The 21,309-nt window shown below is 41.5% G+C and overlaps 1 protein-coding gene across 1 annotated transcript; it reads right to left on the bottom strand.

Annotated features, from left to right (window-relative positions):
- Positions 1 to 394: 394 nt before the first annotated feature.
- LOC112050081 (uncharacterized) lies at positions 395 to 19,886 on the bottom strand. The gene is made up of 15 exons (XM_024088220.2): positions 19,288 to 19,886; positions 17,245 to 17,362; positions 13,707 to 13,900; positions 10,686 to 10,823; positions 9,228 to 9,431; positions 8,357 to 8,538; positions 7,655 to 7,805; positions 7,180 to 7,316; positions 6,608 to 6,758; positions 5,629 to 5,847; positions 4,917 to 5,098; positions 4,267 to 4,456; positions 3,975 to 4,157; positions 2,067 to 2,377; positions 395 to 1,551 (listed from the first exon to the last, which is right to left on the bottom strand). The coding sequence occupies exons 1-15, from the start codon at positions 19,367 to 19,369 to the stop codon at positions 1,192 to 1,194; spliced, it is 2,802 nt and encodes a 933-aa protein (XP_023943988.2). The 5' UTR covers positions 19,370 to 19,886; the 3' UTR covers positions 395 to 1,191.
- Between the last annotated feature and the right edge of the window lie 1,423 nt (positions 19,887 to 21,309).

Here is a 21,309-nt window from a genome sequence, read left to right on the forward strand (position 1 = left end):
CAAAACTAGAAACTTGTATGATACAAAAATATTAAATATACGTATATTTACTTTGGTAGAGTCCATAAGTTTGCAAGTCCTTGGAAAAAGATAAATCAATTCTTTATTTGTTATTCATTGACAATACCAATCATCATTAGCAACTTATGTTCGGTTCAATGTTGAACACGAGTCTCCTCTCAGAAATGAGAGGACTTGGGCCAATAGTTCACCACGCTGTCCCAATGCGAATTGCCGACTTCAAACACGTAGAGAAGTAAGAAAACTCAGGTATGCAGGTTTCCTCACGATGTTTTTCCTTCGCCGTTTGAGACACGTGATATTTAATTTCTTAAAAATGCATATGCAAGGTATAACTTGAAAGTTCGAGGTGCATGCCCCGGGCCGGATTCGAACCTCCGAATCGAAGGCAGAGGTACAATGCCTAGTATAAATTAAACAAGGCATTATTATTGAAAGTATTTGCTGGTAACTTTTTGGAATTATTTTAAATTTTTACTAAGTTAGCTCTTGACTTCAATCTCTCCTGATGGTAAGTGATAATGCAATCTAAGACAGGAAGAAACCTAAGGTCTTGATTAGGATGTTTATACTTTATAATTTTCGTCATATCAGTACAAGTATTTTTTTTCTTAAATCAAGATCACAATTTTCAGTTTGTACGTAAACCGTTTTACATATTATAATTATTAGATAAATATATCAATTTCAATTATTAAATTTCACTCTCTATAACTTGAGATTTCTACATCCTATACCTACTCAAAACTAATTACTTAAGGACCAAATTCACGAATTCACGAACGGAGTTTACAGAGTTTACCGAGGAACCCAATTACAACTGAAACATGGATTCTGTAGAGACAGTTTTTATAATCGCATACGATCATTGATCATGTACTGTGGCAGAAAAGAAATGTTTAGCGACGCAGGTGCTTAAGTAACTAGTCTGAGGTCCTACACGTCCTGGGAACTACAGCTTGGAAAATTCGTTGGTAACACTCCCGATGGTCGTGTAGCGATAAGTGAAAACCCCATGACTGATGCACCTCACTACCCGCATGCACGATTTCACACCCGCGCAGTCTTTCCCCCCGTCGCCCACATATCATGGGAGTGTCATCAACGAACTTGCCAAGCTATACACTAATATTAGCTAGATACAATGCTGATTATCAGCTGATTTTGACACTACGGGGAATCATCGAAAGGATTTGTGTTCACCTGATGATGATCGTCCGGATAAGAATATAAGGTTTGTGTTCCACTAATACTTGGTAGCCCCACAGTGTTCATGGGGGATATTATGACATTGTTGTACTTCTGCGGTTCTTTGTTCGTAGAGTTATGTCGTACTACCGTCGTGTAACTTGGGGTTGATTTTGATGGCACGTCTCTGATTCTGGTGGCTGCTCGGTATGTGCCGAACTCGTCTGGAGGCGGCGGCAGGGAGAATCCGTCCGAGTTTTGTGTGATTTCGGAAGTTTCGTCGCTTATCTCTTTTGCTGCTTTGTGGCGCATTTTTCTGGGCATCGTGTAAAATGTGTTCATCTGTAAAGTAAATATAATATAGGTAAGTTAAACCAAATTTCAAGTATTTCCCCCCTAAAGGCATTTTTTGCTGGTTGCTTGTAAAGAAAAATTTCGCCTAAGTCGCAAAAATTGTCTGACTTACATTCAAACAAGTAAACCGATGAGGAGTTCCCTTAACTGTCATACGTCTTCATCATCAGACCCTTAATGACAGTCACAACCCATCTAGGTGGAAAGTTCTCATCAATACAAATTAATCAAACCCAAACACCAGGTAGGTACTGTAAACCGTTGAGGAGTTCCATTAACTATCCCTTGTCTATGTATAGGAAAGGTGCGGGTGGCAACACGCGCCATAAGATCAATGAATAAGTAATACGTACCCATGTCTGCTGCCCGCTAAATCATCACCCTACTACTAATACTACAGAGTATAATAACATTGTCATACCCTACAGTACCCCCCATAACCCCTGTACCGCGCAGGCGAGGACTTATGTACCTAAGAGCATAAGATAGTTTCATTTCCTTACCGGTTTGGGTACATTGTAGCTAGTTTCAGGCGGCAGATGCATCACAAGATGGTCGCACAGCATATCCATCTCTCTCTTTCTGCTGATGTTCTGCAAGGAGTGAACGCGACAGCTAGCGCTGTGCCGCGAGAGGTCATTGCACTTTGGCTCGTGTTCAGTTTCATGAGGATACCGCGCCGAGTGGAACGAGCTGGTCCTTCTCACGTCGAAGTTCTTCTGTGGATACTTTGCCATGGCTCTTCTGAACGACTCTGTTCGTCGCACGTTGAATTCGCTACCATCGTCGCTGTCGTGAAACGTTTCACATGTCTCTATACAGAAAAATAATAACTTCTGAAAAATTTGCGTGATCATCGCAAGTGGATTGTTGCTTACAAGTCATTAACATAATCTCTTTGCGATAATCTCATTATTATGTAATAAAGTTTAATAGTTTATTAAAGTTATTAAAATTGCATCTACAAGGATGAAAGAATGAGCTTAGTGCCCGGTCTTACATTTACGACCATATAGGAAGACGAGACTGCCAGCACTGCGCGGCATTTTTACCTTAATATAAATGGTACGCCGTGTATTTACGAAATATACCAAACTCTTTGTTTTAAAATATTTTTCTAAGGTTTAATAAGGTAAAGGTAGGTATAACGTCGGGTCTTCTCCGACCCGTGTAGGTAACACGGGGCGGGGGTACGGGCCTCGAGGCAACGCCTCCTTGCCCGGGCGTGTCGCGGGGGATCTTACTCCCCCGGTGTTTTCTTTCAACCCCTCTCGGGGTTGAGGCCAATAGGCCTACAGGTTTACTTATGTATTCAGCTCCGGTGGCCCCGCGCGGACTGCGATTTCTCGCTATACTGCGTCGAGGCAGCAGCGGGTTCAGTTGGACACGTGTCGGAATAGCGCAGCCATCCCTGCTTGGATGGCCGCTACTGGTCCTTGGCCTTGTAGGTAAGTAGAAAGCCACACATCAGCGCTTCCACGATCACCCGGACGACGGCTGTTAGGTCCATGGTGGCCGCGCCTTCGTCCTGTTGGGGGGAGGCTGATGATGGGGCCTGTGATGAGGTCGCTCTAGGCGATGTTGTTGTAGGTACCTATTTTAAATTAATTTAAAACTGATAGATGGCGCTCTTTTGACGTGATATTTAACCTTTTTTAAACCACAGAGACAGCGCGAGCGTCGTTGTGTTCGTCTCATGTAGAGCACTCACCGTCAGTGCTGAAAGCGCAGAGCGGCGGGTCCTGCAGCGCGCGCGGTATGTCCGCCCGCGAGCCGCGCTCGTGCGCGCACAGCACCAGGCCGCACGCCGCCAGCGCCAGCAGTGCCACGCCGCCGCACAGAGACAGCGCGAGCGTCGTTGTGTTCGTGTCATGTAGAGCACTCATCGTCAGTGCTGAAAGCGCAGAGCGGCGGGTCCTGCAGCGCGCGCGGTATGTCCGCCCGCGAGCCGCGCTCGTGCGCGCACAGCACCAGGCCGCACGCCGCCAGCGCCAGCAGCGCCACGCCGCCGCACAGAGACAGCGCGAGCGTCGTTATGTTCGTGTCATGTAGAGCACTCATCGTCAGTGCTGAAAGCGCAGAGCGGCGGGTCCTGCAGCGCGCGCGGTATGTCCGCCCGCGAGCCGCGCTCGTGCGCGCACAGCACCAGGCCGCACGCCGCCAGCGCCAGCAGTGCCACGCCGCCGCACAGAGACAGCGCGAGCGTCGTTGTGTTCGTGTCATGTAGAGCACTCATCGTCAGTGCTGAAAGCGCAGAGCGGCGGGTCCTGCAGCGCGCGCGGTATGTCCGCCCGCGAGCCGCGCTCGTGCGCGCACAGCACCAGGCCGCACGCCGCCAGCGCCAGCAGCGCCACGCCGCCGCACAGAGACAGCGCGAGCGTCGTTGTGTTCGTGTCATGTAGAGCACTAACCGTCAGTGCTGAAAGCGCAGAGCGGCGGGTCCTGCAGCGCGCGCGGTATGTCCGCCCGCGAGCCGCGCTCGTGCGCGCACAGCACCAGGCCGCACGCCGCCAGCGCCAGCAGCGCCACGCCGCCGCACAGAGACAGCGCGAGCGTCGTTATGTTCGTCACTGCGCTTATTGTCTCCGCTCCACCTGTCAAACCAAACTATTTATTATGTACTCTGTGGTAACGAAATATCTCAAAAGTGTCTAGATATGAAAAATTTATTATTGGAGTTTATGGGTTTAGGAGGGTACAAACCATTATTTTCATCAATGATAGAGTCCTTTTCAATTTCCACACTTTCACTGTCACCTTTCTCATTGAAAGCAATGATGACGAATTTGTAGTTCGCTTGTTTGGGCTCCTGTATCATGAACTTCGGCTCTTGGGTTATAATGGACACGAGTTGTTCATCCGAGTCCAAAGAGTACACAATAAATTTGAATTTCTGAAACAACAAAAACAGTACGTACAAAAACAAATAACAACATGCCTATCAAAGACTACGAGCAAAGACCTTATTTATTCAGGCCTCAAGGTTTTAGGCTCGAGGATGGGACCAGAAAAGAAAATATAGCGTTTTTTATTCCAAAAAAGTACACCTTTCCATTAAACACACTAGCTGACGCCAGCGTATTCGTCGAGACGTCGTTCCGTATTTCTCTTAATCCTTCATTCAAATCCTTTGGCACTCGAAATTTTGAGTCTCGGTTAATCGACGCGATCCTAGGCTGGCGGAATTCTACAGAACATTTTTTGACAGATTTTCCACCTGAGAAATTTGGGTGAAATTCCGTTAAATTTGAACTAAGGATTAGCGGGAACAGGCCAAGAGAAAAAAAAATATGCTTTTCTTATATCAACCCTTTAAAATTTTTGGTAGTTTTATTTCTTTCTTTTGTTCTGACCTGTTGCATGCCGCCATCGTAGCCTTCTTCACAGGTGACGGTGATCTCCTTCAGCGCGTTTATGACCGCTTCACAGTTGGTGGGCGTGCGCGGAGGCGTCTCGTCAGTGATCATGAACGTGCACCTCTTCGGTTGGAGCTCGTTGTTTATGATGCCGTTCAAACCCCAACAGTATATTAGAGCTGCCATAAAACACACATTACATTTAATTACATTATCCAATTTCTTTGTGTTTAATGACAAGAAACTACTTAGTCGTACTGTTATTGGAAACGATTGTTTTATTTCGCGAAAAAACCGAAAAATCTAAGCGTCATCGCGAACCTTCTCGCGAAATTATGGCGTAGTCTGTGGAAATCATTCACTATTATAGTATTTCGCCAATAGACAATACAAAGCTACCCTCAAAGTTGCAACAAATTAAGGGTTAAAATAGTGCATATTTGATCAGAATCGGTAATGAAATTTATAGGTACATATGAATGATGTTAGAAGAAAAAACTGGAAGATAGGTTATATAAACCACATTCGATGTTTACAACTGGCACACAAAAATTATTTCAGTGGCATTGTTAACGCCGCGATTAGTGCGGCGACTGAGCTCAGGTTTGCTAATTAGCATAGTTTTAACGTGCCACTTGCGGTCCGTGTATAATCTATCTACCTCTATTTGTCTTCTAACGTCATTATGAACATAATAATATATACTCACTGGTTGTTCCATTAGGCCTGATATACGACAGAACGGAGTCATCCGTTTCCAGCGTAATGGAATGGTTGCTGCGCAGTTTGCTGCCATTGACTTCGTGGATTAGTAGCCATTGGTACTTTGTGGGTTCTGGGTTGGCTTGAACTTTGCAAGTCAAGTTCTGGCATTCGTTATCTCCGACGCCATATTCCACCACGGTTTCATCTTCACAAAACGGTGGATCTGAAATGAAATATCTTTATATAGCTTCACACAGTTATGCATAACACGATAATATTACATGGTTTTATTAATAGATAAAATAAAAGTAGCACAGAGGAGAAAATAATTCTTAAATAATATTGTCCTGGGTCAGTCTGTAATACATTGACATTTTCATCATCCCAAGAAATAGTTGTCACATCTAAGTAGAGAACACGTTTCGTCGGTCACTGTCACAAAAACATCTAATAGTAACATCACCAAACTCCCTTTCCTGATTATGGCTTCTTAAAGTCAGGTAAGCTAGAAAGAAACCAGGGATGAAATCCAAGTTGGAGTTAACTTTTATTAAATTTAAATTAAATTAAATTGTAGATGACAGGAAACAAACACCAGAAGAGCATTCTACATTTGGTGCTATCTATCATCGTCATCGTTATCAACCCATAATCGGTTCATTGCTGAGCTTTAGTCTCCTCCAAGAATGAGAGGGGTTAGACCAAATAGTCCACCACGCTGGCCCAATGCAGTTTGGCAGACTTCATACACGTAGATAATTAAGAAAACACTCAGGTATGCAGGGTTCCCAAAAGTTGATTAGAAACTACACCCTCGGGAATCGGAGGCAGAGGCATCATATCCACTGGACTATCACGGCTCTACGAGTAAATGACGAATCGCTCTTTTGCTGTAACGAGTAAGAAATGTAGATGCAAAATGTTTTACTGTTTTGCGTATCATGACGAAACTACAATAAGGTGTTATTCTCTTAGCGTCTCACACGTGACATCGACGACGATGGGCTCGCTGTAGGTGGTGCCGAGCTCGCTGATGGCGCCGCACACGTACTCGCCCGCGTCAGTGTCGCTCACTGCGCTCAGCGTCAGTGAAGGCTGGACCGCCGAGTCTGTGTCTTGATACTTTATGTCCCCCTGTGCAATGTCAAAGTAAAGTTAAAATTCATTTATTTCAATTAGGCTTATCATCATTATCAACCCATATTCGGCTCACTGCTGATTTTTTGTTTATCAGCATTTTAGAAATTCACCTAGAACATTAATGAAGTTAAATTATGTGGTAAGGTTTTAAGTTTTAAGTCTATACATATAAATAAAAATCAATTCCTGATTATGAATCATCATATTATTAGAAATTAGAACGGCTGTAGTTATGTCTATATATCATAATTAAGTCACATGTCTCAATGTTATAAATTCACATTTGGCATAAATGGCATTGCTCCTCCTCTGATTTTAACAAAAGGCAAAAATATTTTTATTGCTTTTCGAAATATTATTAATTATAGAGGTATTTTTTTAGTTATTCCTGGCACTATATTATGTAGACACCTACCTCATGAAACCAAATGAGCTGATGAACGGACGGATTGGCTTGGTAACTGCAATTCATTGATACGTTGGAGCCTTTCACAACTGCCAACGTGTTGTCCTCCAACGAATCTTCTACGACGATTTGCACAATTGGTGGATCTGGAATTTATATTTCAGAAATATAATGTGAACTCCTGAAGCTATCGAAACCCAGAACTGTAGTGTTCGTATGATATTCACTGTCATTATGTTTATTGAAATAAAACGCCATTCTTAGTTACGCGTGCGAATTAGGGAATAAGTTAGGATACGTGCTGCCATCTACAGGCACGTGAAACAGTGTTTGTTATTTTAAACTACCAGTAGATGGTGTTGTTAGAGAACTTTGAAACAATCCCTTTTTGTACACTTCAAGAACCTGTTGCGATGCACAATCATGCTTGAGGCTCATAGATGGCGCTTTGTTTTTATTTTGAAAGAAGTTTTACTTGACTTACACAGCACGGTGAGCGGCAGCGCGGCGGCGCACACGAACTGCTCGGCGTCGCGCTGGTAGGCGGGCGCGCAGCACGTCACCGTCGACTCGTCGTGCTCGTGCGTGATGTTCAGCTGGATGTCGCTCACCACCAGCCGCTGGGACGACTCTATCTGTTTACATTTTGATAACTCTTAAGTACAAGTATATCCTTGTTGTTCTCTTAGTCGGGTAGAGCGGGCTTGTTGAGCCATTTTTCATTTGATCGGTCATAGCTCCTCAATCTTATGTCATGTTGGCTTATAATGCATAATGATGTTTAAGTCTTTTATCCATCTCTAAAAGTAGGTATCCATAGTATTTTTTCGTCAAAAAATAACCAAAGTGTAAAACATCAGTCGATAAAGAAGTCTCTTCACTGGTGGTCGCTCAATGAGTTCCATTTCAGTAACCGCTTCTTTGAAGTGTTAGTTAGCGGTTAATAGTTTCTGAGATATTTCGATTGCTGCAACACCTTATTAAGATTAAGCTACTTGATATTTATTTACTTTGATATTTCACGAAACAGATAAACCATCATGGCCGATTGCGTATTGGCTAGTTTTGACAAAAAATGAATTTTTTATGTATTCATGTGTAAAATATGATATTATTTTTCAATCTAGTAGAACGATGATAAACAATTTAAGAACCTTTTAAAAAAGTCAGCATAATGTATTCTCACCGTGGTGTTCTGCTCTAAGTTGACTAGCTGGGTATCGTCGAGCCTCCACACGACGGGCGGCAGCGGTCTAGCGCCCAGCACCCGACACTGCAGCGAAAGCGGCTCGTCCGCTCGCACCCGACCGACCGACACCGTGTCCGCCCGACTGCCCGACACGCGCACCGACACCAGCTGCGGTGGTACTGTTGGATAATATTTTATTTCCATTATGGCTCAAGCGCGTCTCGGCAAGGTGGCTGACATCAATTGGATGCAAAAACCCAAAAATAGAGAGGGCTGGCGCTGCTTTAAAGAGGCCCATGTCTAGTAGTGTATGCATAATGGCTGATGAGGATGATGATGATTATGATAATGGCTCTAGCAACCTGCAGCGCAATGCTAAGCTGCTGGTATCTTATTCATGGTCATGTCATAACAAATTGTATTGGAATATGTGGTATTTGAAAGCGGCACATTTTGAAATACTGGAACGTTTTTTCTTTCTTTGCGTCTTGACGCGCAGACGAATTATGAGTAGATCGGGGCCTAACTCGCTAAACGTTACCCTTCTGTCAATGTCTAAGATCAATCAACGATGCAACGATCACAAGAAACGTGTGCATCTCGGGACGCTGGACAGAAGTGATAACTTAAACCTGCTGTCGTATGCGTCAGAGAAAGGTAAGCCAGAGAGTGGTTTACCGTTTACCCATAAGAAGTTACTTATCACTTCAAAAACAATTTATATAGAATATATGATTAATCGTTGTAATCACTATCGTCGTGTAAAGAGCAGTCTAGAAATGTCGTTTTGTGTAGTTGAATGATGTAAAAAAAATCTAGAACGCTTTGCTTAAGAGACGTACAACAAACAAATCATCAGATAACTTACAGTACATATCAATGGCGACGTCGATCAAGAGCGGCGGCGTCTTGTCGTTGTTCTTGGCCAAGCAGGTGAAGACGCGGCCGTGGTCCTCGCGCAGCAGCGGCCCGTAGCGCAGGTCGCTGCGCACGCGCTGCTCCGACAGCGGCGTCGCCGTGTTCTTGAGCAATCGCTGACCGGTCACCCATGACAACGACGGTGTTGGCTTGCCTTTGTAACAAAAAGCATCGTTATCAACCTATTTTAACAGAACACTACAGGGTCAAGCCTCTCTTCATAAAGGACAGGCTAATATAATGCAATGTCCTTGAACAAACACTGGCTGGTCAACCATGACAATGACGGTGTTAGCTTACCTCAGTGAGAAAAATTATCATTATCAACCTATTTTAACAGCACATTACAGGACCAAGCATCCTTCCATAAAGAACAGGAGAATAAGCTCATACAGTCGCGCCGTGTCCTTGAGCAAGCGCTGGCCGATCAACGACGGTGTTGGTTTGCCTTTGTAAGAAAATACTGTCATCATTATCAGCTAGTAAAAACATCGTGATAGCTCAGTTGCTTGACCTCTGCCTTTGATTCGGAGCGCGTAGAATTCGGTCCGGGACATGTAGGTACCTACCTCCAACTTTTCAGTTTCAGTGCATTTTACGAAATCAAATATCACGTGCCACCAACGGCGAAGGAAAAACATAGTGAAGAAACCTGGCGGTCTTAGGTTGTCACCATCTCTCCCGAACATTACCATCACTAGATGTTATGGAAATGATCGGAAGGACGTTTCAGGATGTTTTCCGAGGCACGAGGGCGAAAGTAACAATACCATCTTTCCAATTCCAAGCTGAGAATAATAATAATTTAATAGTTATGTCTATCACAGTGAAGCGGTCGAGTAGTTTTTCATTTAAGTCGTAACAAACAAACAATCAAACCTCTTTATATAATATTAAGTAGGTATATGAGATATGATTCATCAGTAGGTAAACCAAGGGGGCGGATCAAATCCGAGAGTGTACACACATTTATGAAACACACATGAAGTTGTACTCACTTCCATCGCAAACTATTGACTTGGTTGAAGGGGAATATGTATAAGATATCTTCGAAAGATAATGAACAACAATCACCTACTTTTTATTCTTTATAAGTTAGCCCTTGACTGCAATCTAACCTTATGGTAAGTGATAATGCAATCTAAGATGGAAACAGGCTAACTTGCTAGGCGTAAGATGGAAATCCACACCCATTTCGGTTTCTACACGACATCGTACCGGAACGCTAAATCGCTTAGAGGTCCGTCTTTGCCGGTAGTGTGGTAACTAGTCACGCTTCAGCCGTGGCTAGTTACCACACTAGCCCAACCCAGTCAGCCAGACCTAGACCAATTAACAAAACCTTAATCAGCCCAGCCGGGAAACCCAACACCTCCGTCTTGCAATTACGCTGCGCCCGAGGTCTTACCTTCAAAAGCGACGCAGAAAAGGTAGATAGTATCGCCGACGTAGAACGGGCCGATGTTCCTGCTCGCGTTGGAGTCCATACTGGCCGTGGTGACGCGCGTGCCGTTCTCGTATATCACCCATAGCTTTTGTGGCGGCTCTGTGAACACGAGACAATCGTCATCAGAATACTTTAAAGGTCTACTGCAGGGACACATCTACTCTATAGTGAGTTAGTACAAGAGAGAGAGCGAAGAAAACATGACCAATTATAATTTTTTAAAGCCCTATTTTTCTTATCTATAAAAATTACTAGCCCGCCCGCGACATCGTCCAAGTGGCATTTTTTCCGGAATGAAAAGTGTGTTAATCCAGAGTATTATCTATCTTCGTTTTAAATTTCAGCCAAATAGGTTCAGTAATTGCGGCATTATAGAGTAACAAACATCCACACAAACTTTCGCGTTTATAATATTAGTACGATTTACCATACCTACTTCGTTAAATTCTATTGAAATTGATAAATGAAATTGTCTTGCTTTTACATCAACTCGAAAACGGCTTTATTTTAAATGTTTTTTTTTAGTTGCATTACAGTGGTTTTACAATAAAAAATAATGGGAAATCTCAAAGGAACATCCAATAAATTCAGTGTCACCTATTCGATGAGAGTAAGTTCACCGGGTCAACTAGTAACTTAATAATATATAATTAAGGTACCTAATACCTATATTGGAAATGTAGGGAGGCTGCAAGCATAAATAAGATTTGAAATTGTCCCATCGACGTTAATTCACTGTCGCCGGAACCAGCGAATTGCTCAATAGCGAATGAATTACCTAAATTAGGAAAGACCGACAAAGAGCTCCTTTGGTTATGCTCTACCACAGAATACTTAATAGCACAAGGTTTTTTTTTAATCTTTACAAGTTGGCCCTTGACTACAATCTCACCTGATGGTATGCAATCTAAGATGGCCCCTTCCATAACTAACCCTCTCAGTCCCTATCTATATATATATATAAAATCCCTTTCGGTTTCTACACGACATCGTACCGGAACGCTAAATCGCTTGGCGGTACGTCTTTGCCGGTAAGGTGGTAACTAGCCACGGCCGAAGTCTCCCACCAGCCAGATCTGGACCAATTAAGTCCAATCGGCCCAGCCGGGGATCGAACCCAGGACCTCCCGGAGGCCCGATCGGGCCAGGGAGCGTGTAGCGATGAATGAAAAATCGACGACTAATGCACTTCACTTCCCCGCACGCACGATTTCACACCCGCGCAGTCTTTCCCCTCGTCGCCCGCATATCATGGGAGTGTCATCATCAACGAACTTGCCATACTATAGCGACCAAATAGCTGAACCTAACTTACGAACTTTGTAATGGACCGTAAAAATACCATTTCCTATACCTACTAACTATAATATCAAATCAAATCAAAAATCATTTATATCAAGTAGGCTCAGTTTACAAGCACTTTTGACACGTCAGTTGACTATTTGTAAAGATTCTACCACCGATTCGGAAGGCAGGTTCTGCTGAGAAGAAACCGGCAAGAAACTCAACAGTTGCTCTTTTTAAAAATCATACAGTATTATAATTTACAATTGATGATAAATTTACAATTTCTTATATTTCTTGTGTGAAGGTGGAAGCTGATCCAATGGCCTCCAAGCGCTTTTATCTTTAAGGAACTCATCAATGTTGTAGTAACCTCGACTAAGTAAATGTTTTTTAACACATTTCTTAAAGCTATGCATTGGCAGGTCCATCACAATTCACAGTCTTGGAGACTTGGGAAATATGGATCTTAACATAATACTAGACACACCTGCGTTTGAGCTAAAGTAACACATACCCACATGTATTTCCAAATTGACGAGGTCGACGTCCTGATATCGTTGCTCCCGAATCTTATAAATATACGATAATGACGTAATATTTACATCACAATATAATTGTTGGTAAATTGAGTGAATTGTTCCGGCGCTGTCAGCTTCCTCATTAAGCCGCGCGGCAATTATTCTGAGCGCGCTATTTCACTAGAAAGGTAAACATTTACCATTCGACTTTCCACCGGCCGCTGCTTTTAAATAAAGATAACAAAATGTAAATATTTGTGCCCGTGTACTTTTATTTACCTTCGTGGTTACTTGAGCATTTGTGCATTCGAAATGTAGTACGTTATAATTTTTATTTGAATGTATATTTTTAGATCGAGACGTACGGAAGTGCGTCATCCAAATAGAGAGAATGGCTGACAAAGCGACAAGTATCTTTACACGAACCATTTGAGGCCACTTTAGTGTACTTAATCAAAATCTATATAACATGAAACAAGAAATTTGGTTCACAAATTAAATCCCGTAAGCTTATCTAGAATACCAAATTTCATAACTACAGGTCAAATAGTTGATGAGAAATTAACATCTAAAAATCGTAAAAATATCTAATTTAGGTCTCTAGTTGAAATTTAGTATCCAGCTGGAGCTAGGTGATTGTGTTCAGGGCCGGCCAGTCTATACGACGAACGGAGCAGTCGCTTCAGGCGCCTAATCCTAGAGAGCGCCGAAATGATAATCCTAGTCAACCGTGGACGGTACTGTGCCTGATTTTCAATTGGTCACCCCAGAGTATGGCCGAGATCTTCGGGTTCCATTCCTACTTTACACTTATAATTGGGTATAGGTATCTGCATATTATTAGGAACATACAGAAGAGGCGCCATAATTGGATCTTGCTCCATTTTAAAATTTACTTCGGGCCGGCGCTGATTGTGTTCATATAAAGGAAAGTTAATTGTGGACATATAAAGGAAGGCTAGATTTTACCAGGAAATAAAATCCTTAAACAGTATGTGCATTTAAAAAAAAGAAATAGAAAACCGAATATAACTCATCAACACTGTAAAAAAATAGTATGGATAGCTTCCTTAGACCACAAACTTCGAGATTTGATACTATGTAATTCGAATTTCGTAAAAATTATTTACTTAGTATCAATTTGGTATATTACTAGTAGGAAATTCAAAATACTTGCCAATAACAGTCAACTGTAAGTAAGTCTTGCGCGTGGGGCTGGCGGCGAAGTTAGCGTGGCAGCGGTAGACGCCGGCGTCCGTCGCTCGCACCTTGAGGATCTGCAGCTTGTCCACGCCCTCGCTCTCTGAAGCGACCAGGCGGTACCGCTCCCCCGGCGACATCACGCTGCCCGCGCCGCGAAGGTCGCGACTGCTGGTGCGATAAACGGACCTCACAGTAAATTTAGTCCACCAATAAAAAAGGATAATTCGTGCTCTTCAAGTTGGACAATTTTGCCATTATGTTGGCTATTATCATTATCATTATATCAGCCGATAGACGTCCACTGCAGGACATAAGAAGGCCTTTTGTAGGCACTTCCAAAAATCACGATCCTGAGCCGCCTGCATCCAGCGAAACCTGCTCGCTCGGCTCGCTTGATGTCGTCAGTCAAACTGGTGGGGGGTCGACCAACACTCCGCTTTCTAGTGCAGGTTTGCCATTCAAGCACCTTGGAACCCCAACGTCCATCGGCTCTTCGTACTATGTGACTATTGCCACTTTAGCTTCGCGACTCGTTCAGTTATGTCGGTGACTTTGGTTCTTCTGCGGATCTCTCCTCATTTCTGAGTCGATCAAAAAGAGACACTCCATCCATCGCCCGCTCTGTGACTCTGAGCCTACTTTTGAGTTAGCAAGCAAGTTAGTGACCATATCTCGGAAGCGGTCATCACTGGCAACACACACTGTTTTGTCTACAGCCACTGAGCAATTTAAGACGAATAGATATCGCGAAGTTTCCCGGATGATAGATTGCCCGCTCTTGACGTTGGTCAATACATTGGCGAATGTTGTGGTTGATTCGAAACATCCGCACTACATGGTAGTCTACATATTGGTCAACTATATGTACGTAATGCATGTGTTTCGAAACAACCACAAACTTGGCCACAATATTGGCGAACGTGAGGAGCTTATTGGTCAACGTAAAGAGAGAGCATTAGAAGCAAGCACGTCGCCAAGGGGAGGCAGGGGAGTGAGCTGCCAAATCCAATGCCAAATAATAAAAAAAACAACGTTCTATTGGATTTGTTACTGTACCGACCTCAGAACAGAAAACAGAAAAAGCTAATGCTTACTGACCTTAAAATTATTGTAAAGTACCAACAAAAAGTGGGATTTTGCAAAAAAAAAAAAACATTTAAACACGATTTGAATTAACTACTAAATTACTTTCATTATATGAAACTAGAACAACAATACTAATTATTATACCTAGGTAGATTATTTTAATAACTACAATTTGCTTTCTAATGCGAAATGGATGAAAGCTACACTCTGGCCTAATAGCCGTGTTATGTCCTCTGTGAGTGACCCGTATTCCTGTAGACAGCTCGGTGAGATAAGTCACGTTTTCAGAGGTAAATGTGTCCTGCCGGCTAATGATCACATGCGTATTATTTCACACGAAAATAACATTTATACTGATACTAGCGGACGCCCGCGACTTCGTCCGCGTGAAACTCGATGTAAACTTTCAACTACTACTACCCTACCCTACCCCTACCCTACGTTGAAATTTATCCTGAATTTTCTTTGCTATAAACCTCACGGAGCCCGAGACCTTTCCAGCGAATGCAAACCCGGGGAAATCGGTTCGTGCGTTCTGGATTTATAGCGTCAGGAAGGAAAACCCGAATTATTTTTATATAGTACTGATATGATATTACAAAGAGGTAAACTTTGTGATATGGTATTATAGGGCGTAATCTCCGAATCCCTTAACAGATTTTGAAATTATTTTACCACTAGAAAACCACGTTATTTGCGAGTGTCATAGGCTATATTTTATCCCCGTATCTCAAGGTAACTGTGAAACGAGTGAAACTGCGGAGCGTCGGCTTGTATATAATAAGGTAGGCAGGTAGGTACTAGGTATGTATCTCCTTTCCAATTACTATAAAAATATCTTTGAAATTAAAAACTGTAGGTTGGCCTCCTTGGAGCAGTGGTATGCGCGGTGGATTTTCAAAATTGAGGTCCTGGGTTCGATCCCCGGCTGGGCTGATTGAGATTTTCTTAATTGATCCAGGTCTGGCTGGTTTAGGGGACCAGGGGAGGCTTCGCCCATGGTTAGTTACCACTCCACTGACAAAGACTTACCGCCAAGCGATTTAGCGTTCCGGTACGATGTCGTGTAGAAATCGAAAAGGGGTGTGGATTTTCATCCTCATCATAAAAAGTTAGCCCATTTCCATCTTAGACTGCATCATCACTTACCATCAGATGAGGATAAAAAAAAGTTACTTATAGATACTATTTTATTAACTGACTTTAAAAATAGGAGGAGGTTCTCAATTCAAGCGATTTAACGTCCCGGTACGATGCCGTGTAGAAACCAGTCGGGACTATCGTATCGGAAATTTGATAAGTACGTAGGTACACCTAAAACACTGTACTTATCCATAACCATAAGTATACAACTAGAGCAGAGTAAGTAGGTTTGTAGGTAGGGTCCGCATACGTTTAAGGTCACAAATCATTTATCAATTAAATTGTAACGATTGGTAAGTAAATAAACGATGTAACGTTAGGTCCCTACTACGCGCATTCTAAACAGTTTATGCATAGTTGTTAGTAACTACATGAAGCAAACGGTTCTATTTTCATATGGTATTTATAGATCTAAGAAATACCGCATTGGTTCATTGGTTAACCTAAGAGGCATCGAATCATGAAGTTCGGGTTTGAGTCGTGGGTCGGGCTATGAGTTGAGCTTATCTTTCAAAAGCCGACGCCCCGCGGTTTCACCTGCGAAGTTCCCGTTCCCGTGAAAATACGGGGACAAAATATAGCTTATGACACTCACAGATGATGTGGCTTTCTAGTGGCAAAGGAGTTTCCAAAGTTGGTTCAGTAGATCCAGAGATTACCCCCTACAATATGAGAAACTTAACCTTTTTATAATATACTAGCTGACGCCGCGCGTTTTCACCCGCGTTGTTCTCGTTCCCGTAGGAACAAATAGCCTATGACCTGCCTCGATAAATGGGCTATCTAACATTGAAAGATTTTTTCAAATTAGACCAGTAGTTCCTGAGATTAGCGCGAATCAAACAAACTCTTCAGCTTTATTATTAAGTATAAATATAGATTAGCAGGCTAGAGTTAGAAATTTGAAGATCATTTTAAGCCGTCGGCCTTATCCATAATCATTCTGATAATTATTGTTGCCAAATTATCCTAAGCCCACCAACCCATATTTGAGCACCGTGGCAATGTCTTAGCTTTATACCTCCCTTATATGAAGCAAGGCCTGACCCTGTTTTCATATATTCCTTAATAATATCTAGATAATGGACGTTGGGGTCCCAAGGTGCTGGAATGACGACACCGCACCGGTGAATCGAAGATATCAAGCGGGTTGCAGAGAACCGCTGGATTCTGATTCACGGGTCGAGACCGTTGTGCTTGGAGATCCATGCAAGAGGCCTATGTCCAGCAGTGATAATGACGATGATGATGATGAAGATCATCTAGATAGTAAAAATAATCACCTATAAAAGGCAGTCGTCGATCCATTCCTGTACCAGGCGAGTGTGTTTAGCCTGTCGTCTTCTCTCTCCGCCGTCACGTTGCATGGTAACTCCACACTGTGACCTAGAACCGCTTCCACTAGAGGACACAACAAAAACAATAGGTAAAAATGTTTGAACTGCTTAAAGTGGATACTGATTAGCCACTTTAACACAACTTAGATGAGCATCAGCTTATCTAGTCCATGTAAATATTTGTAGCTACGAAAGTGCTTACCTTCCGAAACGGTGAGTCTCTACAATTTGAGTTTAGGCAAGTCGTTAGTTGGTACGTAGTATGCCAAACTCTGTAGCAATGAGAATGAGGGGTGTGGATTTTCACCCTAACAAGTTAGCCCGCTTCTATCTTTAATTGCATCATCACTTACCATCAGATGAGATTGCAATTAAGGGCTAATTTGTAAAGAAAAAGAAAAAAAAAGATGAGAAGAGAAGGTAACGCACAGAGAATAAACTAGAAACCTGCTGCTCAAATATGCAAGTGCCATGCGTTCCCATTTGTGCCTATCTGCGGCAATGGGACACGAATCGGTCCACTTTTTAAAGGGATAGACCGATTTGGATGTAGCTTTTTTAATATGAAACTGATTCCAAGGAGAAGGTTCTCAGTTACGTACCCACAAAGAAGATAAGCCAAACCAGTTTTCCATTATGATCAAAGGAAACTCAGACAAAACGACAATTCAAGCTATGCCTATGTAAGAGTATCTTATTGACATTATCGTTTTTGCAAATGATTTCTTCGCGAAATTTGCGAAAATAAATCTGTCTGAATCTAAAAACCTATTCACAGCTAAACCGCTGAATCGATTTTAATAAATTTTGGTACAGATATAAATTGGATCTTAGAGCAGAACATAGGCGTGAATATTATAACGTTATGTTTTCTTTTGAATCCTATTGATCTGTTATTGTTACAATTTTATTTATTTTCCGTTCAGTCGGTGCAACTAACAATAATTAGTTGGTAAGTGAAACCTAGGTGTCAATATTGCATCAGAGACTTTGAATCTTGCGGTTGAATGAATACTACCTACGTGGTTATATAGAATATTATTACATTACAATACAATACCTTTGTATTACGTTACAATAGTAAATTACTTATGGATTTCTTTACGAGATCTATACTGAATAATATAAATGCGAAAATAAGACTGTCTGTTACCTATTCACGACTAAGCCGCTGAATTGATTTTAATGAATTTTGATACACAGATAAAGTAGACTCTAAGGAAGAACATAGTTTACTTTTTGCTGTAAAATTATGGAATGCTGCGTTAAAATATATGGAAAGCGAAAGCAAAAATTTACCGGAAGGAATATTTAATTGAAATATATTATTACTTTCTTTTTTTACTATTAGTTTCTTGTTATGGGAAGTAGGGAAATATTACGTTCTTTGAAGTTAGCCACTTTGGGGTTTTTCAGATAAAAATGCGGGCACCTTAAAGCCTAAGTAGGTTCTATATTAGTGACTTGGATTATATTTTAGAATTTAAACTAGAGTGTTTACCATAATACTAAAATGGAAAATAAAAAAATTAAAAAAATAAAAACAGCCAATTATGGGTTCGAAACTGATCGGGGCATACTCCCGACAGTAGCTACTCGTATATTTATAAGTATATCCGTATTTCTATTTCTGTATGATTTTCCTTCTTTTTTACAAATAAGGTTTTGCCTTAATAAAAGTTAGCTATAGGTAACCAACATCCGTTTTATGCATAATACCTCCGTGATTCCCGTTCCCGTAGTAATACGGGGATAATATATAGCCTTCCTCGATAAATAGGCTATCTAACACTGAAAGAATTTTTCAAGTCAGTAATTTCTGAGATTAGTGTGTTCAAGCCAACAAACAAAGCAGCTTTATAATATTTGTATAGAACGATTGATATTTAAATTTCTTCCTTTACTTTTAATTTAACCAACTAAGTATCTACCTAATAATAAAGACATACATTTAAAAGAAAAATCATTAGGAATAGCGTAAACACTTACCTGTAAAAATGTCCTGTGCATCAATTATTTTAAGTAACACAACCGCGACTGCCAACCAAAGTACACAATAACAACTAAACATTGTATTACGAGGCTATACTATAAAATAAAAATGACTGTCCTACACAAGTAAGCGATCGCACATATTATTCAGAAGTCGAAATGTTTCGGCGCGAACATAGCTCGCTGGGCGAGCAGCGGACACGCAAGTCAATTGTCGTTTGGCTGCTAAACGGTGTCGTCGGTCCAGGGAGCGCAGGACTACGCTTCCGGAGCGCCTGTGACGTCACGCCGCCGCTCCGACACTGTCCGCCTAACCTCACCTCACCGGTGCCTTTACACTTTTTAATTGGTGAGGTCGAAAGAATTGGGTCACTTTGTTTTGTTGGATTTACTTAATGCTTGTTTAATTTCTAATTTCCGAATTAAATTATACTGTATTCGACATATTAATTGATTATGAAACACTGCTAAAACTCACCTGATATTAGGTCGGTCGGTTTAGATTGTGCCGCGTTGCAACCAGCACATGACTAAGGGCCCCGTATCGGTTCGAAACTAGTCTTACATACTCCGACCTAATATCACGTGAGTTTTAGCCGTGTTTCATTATCAATTAATATGAATAACACTCACGATAGTTTGTATTCGAAATACCAGTTTGAATTTTTTCGATCGTAACAGATTTATAGGGATACTGTATGTACTTGCTGTTATACTTGTAGGTCTACAAAATAAATTTATTTAAGTATAACTTTAACATTTTTGTCACATTAAATACCTACATATTATATGTATAACTGCTACGTTCAGTATTAACCGCACATGGCTACGAATCACGAAGGCTTGGGGTCGACTCTTAGGTTGGGCTGTAAAATATAACTAATTTCCTTTCTTAAAAAAAAGCCCGGAAATGGGAAGTTGGTGATGTCACACCCCCGATCTTCGGTGAGCACGTTAATAATGCATTATTTTAGAACAAATTTGATTACCATTAAACAACATTTTTTTTACAAACAAAACTGTTTTTTTTTAATAATAATTTTAATAAAAAAAATTCAACCGACTTCCAACTCAAAATATAACTTTAACTAAAAAGCAAAAAATAACATCCTACCTATGTGCTACCTTCTGATCAGTTTGAAGGCGGTGCCAAGCCAGTGATGTTTTAATTAAACACGTTTAAAGCACAAAATTTCTGTGGTTCTTTCAGAAACAGCTTTAATTAAAACACGACACTGGCTTGGCACCGCCTTCAAACTGATCAGAAGGTAGCACATAGGTAGGATGTTATTTTTTGCTTTTTAGTTAAAGTTATATTTTGAGTTGGAAGTCGGTTGAATTTTTTTTATTAAAATTATTATTTTTTTATTTTTAGTGTTAGCATACCTACTGCGTGTGTACAGTCACAACCTATCTAAGTGGAAAGTTCTTATCAATACAAAATTATCAAGTCCAAACACAAGGTAGCTACTGTGAACCGTCGAGGAGTTCTCTTCACTGTGCTTCGTCTTCATCACCAGACCCTTAATACAGTCACAATCCATCTAGGTGGAAAGTTCTCATTAATACAAATTTATCAAGTCCAAACACAAGGTAGCTACTGTGAACCGTCGAGGAGTTCTCTTCACTGTCCCTCGTCTTCATCACCAGACCCTTAATACAGTGACAATCCATCTAGGTGGAAAGTTCTCATCAATACAAATTTATCAAGTCCAAACACAAGGTAGCTACTGTGAACCGTAGAGGAGTTCTCTTCACTGTCCCTCGTCTTCATCACCAGACCCTTAATACAGTCACAACCCATATAGGTGGAAAGTACTCATGAATACAAATTAATCAAGCCCAAACAAAAGGTGACTGCTGTAAATCCTTAACGAGTTCCATCGTCTGTGTTTCGGCTCTATCATCAGACCAACTCCAAACCTTCATAAAATTGTAGTGGTTTAAAATACCTTATGGAAACACTAACAAACGCACTAGCCGTCTCTACAACTTTCGAAAGTTCCCCTCAATTTCTCC

The sequence above is a fragment of the Bicyclus anynana genome, chromosome 5 (genome assembly GCF_947172395.1).
Source record: "Bicyclus anynana chromosome 5, ilBicAnyn1.1, whole genome shotgun sequence".
In the NCBI taxonomy this organism is placed as follows: Eukaryota; Metazoa; Arthropoda; class Insecta; order Lepidoptera; family Nymphalidae; genus Bicyclus; species Bicyclus anynana.

Bases quoted from the DNA above. Each gene is read 5' to 3' on its own strand.
- LOC112050081 (XM_024088220.2), bottom strand. From the start codon at position 19,369: ATGTTTAGTTGTTATTGTGTACTTTGGTTGGCAGTCGCGGTTGTGTTA. The intron at 8,539-9,227 runs GTAAGTTATCTG...ATTATCCAACAG, and splicing joins CGTCGCCATTGATATGTACT to TACCACCGCAGCTGGTGTCG. The intron at 7,317-7,654 runs GTAAGTCAAGTA...TATAAATTCCAG, and splicing joins GCTGCCGCTCACCGTGCTGT to ATCCACCAATTGTGCAAATC.